This window comes from Lottia gigantea (assembly GCF_000327385.1).
Source record: "Lottia gigantea unplaced genomic scaffold LOTGIsca_197, whole genome shotgun sequence".
Lineage (NCBI taxonomy): Eukaryota > Metazoa > Mollusca > Gastropoda > Lottiidae > Lottia > Lottia gigantea.
The window spans coordinates 24453-32090 of NW_008708388.1; the positions used below are offsets into that span (position 1 = coordinate 24453).

A 7638-nucleotide genomic window follows, 5' to 3' on the forward strand; every position below is an offset into this window, starting at 1 on the left:
AAACGCATTGACACATGTACACTAGGCTATAATAATATGCTTAATACATTTATAAACAAAATATAATAGGTACCTGAAGGGTTTTGTCTCTAGACCTTAAATTATTATCAATATGTCTGCGAAAGTTGAAGGCGACTCTTCTGAATGAATATGGCGATTTAACACGAGGAGCAACAAAAGGTCACGTGGACCAATGAAAATTATATTACCTAATATAGACATACAATGACGTAAATATATTAAAGCTGAATTCTATGAAAACTAAAACAAAGTAAATAGCGACTGACTATTCAGAACACTCTTATCTATGGAAAGAAGTTTGAAAAAATTGCTATTGACGAATTTGTTAAACACAGGATACAGTCGACCAATGTGGAACATTTGTTTGTAAAGGTAGTCCATTTCTAGCTTCCTCACCGGATGGATTGATGGATAATCATAAAGTGATTGAGGTGAAGTGTCCATATTCATCTAAAGTCAAATGCATTAATACAGACATTGTGCCATTTCTGAAATTTTGTGGGACAAATCAAAAGTATTTTCTTTCAGAAAATCATGACTTATTATTTACAGGACGCCAAGAGTGCATTTTCATTGTTAACACCTTTAAAGATATGAAATTCAAAACTATCAACAAGAATGACACTTTTATTCAAAGTATGGTACAGAAATTAATTTTGTTTTATAATAATCACTTTTAAAAAGCTGTGTTAGACAAATTTATTTTATTTTATTCATTTTAAATTGGCTGGAAATAGCTGTACTCAAATGAAAAATGTCAATCATTCACATTGTTCACAATGTCAAGCTTTTTTAATCAAATTTTTATATTCACATGTAACTTAACTAAAGTCCTTTCAAATAGTTTATTTAACATTTTCCAAAAATCTTTAATGATAAACCACCGTCCTTTTTGATAAATATCAGAAGTATATTTTAAACTGTAAAGTGTCATTTCTAAATTGGAAAATGTTTGTAGTAAAATGATAAGTGTAATGGATTAATGGCGCAAATTGACCTCCATACAAATCAGGTCTTACCAATTTCTATAATATATTGGTATTGGTGTGATATCATCACTGGTAGAGAAAGCCATCTAATGTCACCTTTTAATGGATTTGAACCTGCTTTTTTAAAAAAAACTCTTCACAATTTGCCAAAATTATAAACCTGTGGTATCCATACAAAGTTTAACTATAAAAACATTACCAGATATTCTATTAAGTCCCTATGCTATACAGGGTACCAAAACAAACAAGTTTGTAAAATAGCTGGTAATGACTTTATGAACTCTTAAAGTTCAACTTTGTATAGATACCAAAAGTTCTTATAACTTTAGCTTTTGTCATTTGAAGATAGTGGATAGTGACATTTGATATCTGATCCTACCTGTGGTAATATCATATGATAATCCTATATATCATGTCCGAGAACCTTGGTATGGCCAGATTTGTCAGGCTAATGATATAGTTACCAATCAATTCATTTTTCATTCAGTAAATTGAAGGGATTGTAAACTGGTATTCTTAGAATTTCTAATCTTTGAATGTGTATTTGGGACACTATTTTGTACCATTCCAATTTTCATTCAGACATTTGTGTTTTCTGTAATTCCACTTCAACTAAGCGCTGTATGATCTCATTATCGTAAAAGCTGCTAAAAATTTCTTGGGGCCTTTGCGTCGATATCTCAAAGGAAGTATGCCTGTAACCATAAAAATAAAATATGTATAAGTACAAGGTTACGCGTAAAAATGAACGAGCATTGCACAAGTATTTGTGTTCTCAGCAGCAATAATTTTCAATATACACAAGCACACCCAGTTGTAAACAAAAACATGTTAAAAAGCATTATGGAAATGGATGTCTAGAAGTATATCTGTCCATAACATGTGACCCCAATACCACTCACAGAAAGAGAGCATGAGAAAAACAATACGTTTGAGTTTTTTTGCCATTGTTTAGATATAACCATCACATCTGAAAAAGCGATGCTCAAATAAGCTCTTTAATGCATATTGTCTCATTTAGTACAGTAAAAAATCAGTAATCAACACAATGGCTATTAAGAAAATTCAACTATTTAGGAAAAATTTACCTGTTTTTTTAACTACAGCCTTTACCCAGAAGTCTAACAGGAATAACATGAAAAAAAGAAAAGAAACAAGCAGAACAGAACAAAAATGATTTCCAAACAATTCAGATTCAGGGCTTTTCCTACAGTTTTGTTTTGTCAAAATATTCCTATTCCAAAAGTAAAAAATAATTGAAATAGATGCTATAAAGTTTTTTTAAAACAATCTAAAGGTAAAAATTCTTTCTAAAAATCATAGAAAAGCCCTGTTATTATAGACACAACTGAAGAAAGAAAAGTATGCATGTTAACAGATGTATGTCTGTATTCATCTGAATGAATAGCCCATTTTCTGTGATCCTATCTTGATAGATTCTAGGCCAATATCTATATCAATGCAATACATTTTGAATTTGAGCCTATCATGATAAGGAAAAGGCATAAACTTGAGAGATAGTCAACTCTATCATAGTGAACTTTTGTCTATTTTTCCATGCATATTCAAAATATAATTTTTAGTTGCATACTTGCATGCCATTTGTCCCAGAATTTAGGTCTGATTTGAAATAAACAGAATTCCCTCCAAAACAAAATTTTAAACTGAAAATTCTTTTTGTAAAATCATATTCAAAAATTATACTTGTTAGTTAGGCCTACTTTAAAATCAGCAATAGTTGGCATTTTTATCAACCCAGGCCATAGCCATAGATAGACGAAATGGCAGTAATAATGTAAACATAGAACTGTATAGCCTACTGTCAGTAGTCTGACATACAGTTCTATGATGTAAATAAGACTCAGTCACTGAGTCAGACCGTAGCCGTACTAGTGTCAAGTGGCTTCCGAAGAATATCTAGACATATCACAATGACAAATATTTCAAACATTAAAAAGAAAACTTATCTAATAAAGCAAATGAAAACACTTGCAGGAGGGTGTAAATTCGACGAAATCTCTGCAAACTATGCTGGACGAAGTAAGCTCCCACCGCATCTCCCTTCAGTGATTTCGCCAATCCACTTCTTTCGAAGCTTTTTGTCGATTGGTGACAAATACCCTCCCCTATTTGAACATCCAGGAACACAATAACAAGTTTTAGGCATGTCGTAATCTGAGTTCTGTAGCTGTCAAACAATATTACTAAAGCGTACGGTCGACTTCCGGACCCTAGTCGGTGGCGCCATCTTCAGGGGCAGATAATCCGAGTTTGGTTCCCCATTGGGAAATAATTACAGTATGGCGGCAATAATTTTTTCTGAAGCTTTTTGTCGATTGGTGACAAATCCTCCCCTATTTGAACATCCAGGAACACAACAACAAGTTTTAGACATGTCGTAATCTGAGTTCTGTAGCTGTCAAACAATATTACTAAAGCGTACGGTCGACTTCCGGGACCCTAGTCGATGGCGCCATCTTCAGGGGCAGATAATCCGAGTTTGGTTCCCCATTGGGAAATAATTACAGTATGGCGGCAATAATTTTTTCTGATCATGTGGCCGCTCTTGGTTACGTTTTATTCGGGACGTTACGTTCCACTGTTTTTCCCTGTGATCTCTGCTGGTAATCTATGAACATAGACTGTATAACGTTTGTAACTGATTGCATCCTACTTTATTGTCTTGTTTATAAAACCTTATCATCCTAATATAGATGGTCCTGAGGTAAGTGTATCTAGTGTAGAAACTAATATCAAAGAAAATGAGAGTCTAAGAATAAATGGTACAGTAATATCCAATCCACCAACCAATGATATAGTATGGTATCAATCTAATGGTAATATTGTACCTAATCAATTTGTGGTTAATTCTGGAGCTAATAGAAGAGATTTAGTTATTAATGATATCAATCGTAACAAGTCAGATAATTATACTTGTACAGCAAGATTAGATCTACATCCTACAGTTGGTGATATTTTACAACAAACTCACAGTCAATCTTCTACCATTAATGTTCAATGTGAGTCAATTACCATTAACTATTATTTTTTCCATTGGACTAATGCAAATTCGTTTATATCTTAATAAAGTTCATAGCCTCATTTTCAGCGTAGTAATTCTAATCAACGTCGTTATTTATTGACGTCAATGTAGCAAATAGACGGCCTGCAATGTAAACAATCATGTTTCACACGTTGCAACGGCCCTACTTAAATTTTTACTTAATCATTAGATACATGTATTCTCATGTTTAAAAATCTCTAATATCAGTTTAATTTTCATAAAACAGGTCTTATACCATTGTTCATTTCAGATTTTGATGATATAGTAATGACTACCAACAAAACTAAACTAAAAGAGAATGATGCTGTATTTATAAGATGTACAGTTGATAGTAACCCACCAGCTTCTATCAAATTGTTTAAAGATGGTGATGTAGAATTAACCACAACAAATTCTAATATCTACCTTATATCATCAACATCCTGTTTAGATACTGGAAATTATTCCTGTTTAGCTACAAATCCTGTTTATGAAAATCAGAAAACCAAATCATCGGAACTGCTTGTTCAGTGTAAGTATATAGTTATAGTTGAGTTCGCCATTTTCGGTGGGTTACTTGGTTCTTGGATATATGTAAATAGTCGTACTAGAAATGTACGAAAATCGCATAATGCCTTCAACGAGACCCCGAAGCCAGTCACAAAAAAAATTGTCACTAGATTGTGGCTGACTTTTGCAACTAGTTGCATTGCAAAATTGCAATTTTGACTACTTGAAAAAAATGTGACTGATTTATTCAACTGCTATGCAAATAAATCAATGTACTTTTCAGATATCAACTCATTACATGCAGAACATACTAGAATGTATTTAGCTAACTGTTCAATAAAGGAACCTTTAAAGAAGATATGCATCTAATTTACGATGCAAAATGACACTAATAGTGAAATACTACATACTCCATGCATGATTAAAGCTTGACTTTTGATTCAAAATCAGTAACTGACACCTTCGCTTTAGGACCCTTATACTTAACTTTCCAGAAAGCTATGCTAAAAAAAAAATGTTTTATTATACAACATCTACCAGTTACAACGTCATCCTGCAGAATATATTTTATCGTTTCAAAGCAATGTCCAATATTTTTTATCCATTTATAACATATGCAAAATGGCGGATTTCAATTAATAGTAATTATCACAATGTTATGTTGGCCAAATTTCCTTATAATTCCATGCTTTATTCAGAATTCCAAGTGTCTGCTAGAATATATTCCAGTGAACAAAGTCACGTGACAAACTAGCGGATACCAAGTCAATAGAAAAATTCTATGGAACACAATGTGGGGCATATTGTTATGTTAGTTCAATGAATTTTAGCAATAAATTACTCTTACTCTTGAAGGAATTGTCATCAGTTATAATGAAATATTATTGAAGATATATACTAAGAAATGATAATTATACCACTGGGTATCCATACAACGTGTTTTTGTTTATAGATTAAACATTGTACACGAACATAGGTGACGCATTTTGCAGCTGTTGTCGAGTTGGTTTCTCATGAAATATGGGTAAAGGTGAGAGATATAAACAAAATTGAATCAAACCAATTTTAATCATTTTATAGAATATCTGAAGAAACATTCAAGACATAATTTTTTTTTTTAGTTTTGACAAAATTCGTTGTTGAATCCTTATCTTTACGAATATAGGTTCCACCACTGTATAATTGTAAACCATTCAATTTAATTACATGCATGTTGTTTTGTTATTTTTATGATGTTACATTGTGTATTTTACAGTGAATAAATTTCAATTTCAATTAAATTTTCGACGGCGAGTTGCAAAATCGTGACGACTATTTGCACAAATGTTTTCTACTAACGACAACTAAAATATAAAATACGACTGACGATTTTGACTAATTGTGACGACTTCAGGGCCTACCTTCAACAATATATTAAACTGGGAATTTCACTTCTATTTTTATTGTCTTTTCCATATATATCAGAGTCATTTTTTCACCTTTCAAGCGAGGATAATTCAGGACTTTGAGGCTACAGTATCGATGGGTGATCTGTGAACACTCTTAGTATTAGTTCAGCTAATAAACTTCCCGTATCTGATACTAAGGTATGGATATCGAATCTGTTCAATTCAGTTATATTTACTTTTAATTTACTTTTACTGTTTGTTTTTTTTTTTATATAGGACGTAATATTTACTGTTTGTATATTTATATAGGTTCACCATTCTTAGGGTTAGCGTGAGGTGAGAGTAGTATTCTCAAAAAGCACTGGCCTAGGTCATGAAGTCATAAACTAAAGGTTGAGATAGTTAGTGTAAACAATAGTTAAAAATGGTTACGATTAAAATTAAGAAAGTATGAAAATCTTGTTTTCCCTGTTCTGGAAATTCTAATCTAAAATGCAAAAACTAATCCAAAACAAAAACAGTGGTTTTGAACGCGGTAACAATTCTTTTGGTATAAACATGTGGGTATTTCTCTTGCAGAGCTTTAGAGTGTTTTTTCACAATAACTGACGCATTGGTCGCAGTATGATTATAAGTAGTAATGAAGGGGATTATTTGGTTCGTTCTGAAGATTTTGATATACTGTGTCCAGCTAACCCATCCAATAGCTCTCGCGCTGTAATTTTCTATGTTTTGGTTTAATTTTAAGCATAGGATCAACAGTTTCGATAGGCATAACTAACAAGTCTTCAATGGAGTGGTCGGGAAGGTTAAAATGATTCGCAATCGGTCTGTTTTTGCCATGTACGATATCGTAGCGATGACCATGAAAGCGGGTTCTCAACATATTTTTGGTTTCGCCAACATACTGGACGTAGCATTTTTTACAAGAAATTAGGAATATTAAATTTTGGTCAACGCAAGAAAGTAGATCATTCATAAGGAAATTTTTGCCGGTTATTCTTTCTCTAAAGGTTCAAAATGCGTGTTTCGGATGAAACGGATTTTTAAATAAAAGTTGGAGGGTATCGGTCTCTTTGAAATATACCTTGACATGAAGCTTCTTAGTTTTTCGCCAAAATAGGTACCTTTGTACATTGTCGTGTCCAGAAAGTTCATACTTGTTCCGGTAATACTCGCGGTTAATTTTTACTGATGTCGTCAAGAAAACCTCCATAGAAGAGAGGTTTGAAAGATGGAATTTGGTCTATTTCGCGTTCCCATTCGGCCATGAATATATTCGCATAGCTTGGGGCAAATCGTTTGCCCATAGCCGTACCAGATATTCGAACATAAGTTTTTCCGTGAAAATATAAGTCATTCCGCGTTAAACATATTTCTAAGAGATCTAAAATTTCTTTAGCGGGTCATTCTTCGCATGGATTTCTTTGAAAGGCTTTTCGGACAGCGCCCGATATTAGTATACATTGAAGTCACGTCCAATGTAATAAACATCGCATCAGGAGGGACATTTAGTTTCTTTAATTTTTCAACAAAATCTGTAGTATCTTTCACATAAGAAGGGTATTGACGTGCCAATAATAAAAAAATAGTCAATGTATTCAGAAACTCTGTATGATTTGCTCCCTCTGTCTGAAATTATCGGTCTTCCTTTTGAAACCTTGTTTGGGATAAACCATCCATTTCG

The 7638-nt window shown here is 32.8% G+C and overlaps 1 protein-coding gene across 1 annotated transcript; it reads left to right on the forward strand.

Moving 5' to 3' along the window:
* Window positions 1-2941: 2941 nt before the first annotated feature.
* On the forward strand, window positions 2942-4932 carry LOTGIDRAFT_174451 (hypothetical protein; the record flags this gene model as incomplete). The annotated part of the gene is made up of 4 exons (XM_009053036.1): window positions 2942-3050; window positions 3725-4030; window positions 4325-4585; window positions 4847-4932. The coding sequence occupies 4 exons, from the start codon at window positions 2942-2944 to the stop codon at window positions 4930-4932; spliced, it is 762 nt and encodes a 253-aa protein (XP_009051284.1).
* Between the last annotated feature and the right edge of the window lie 2706 nt (window positions 4933-7638).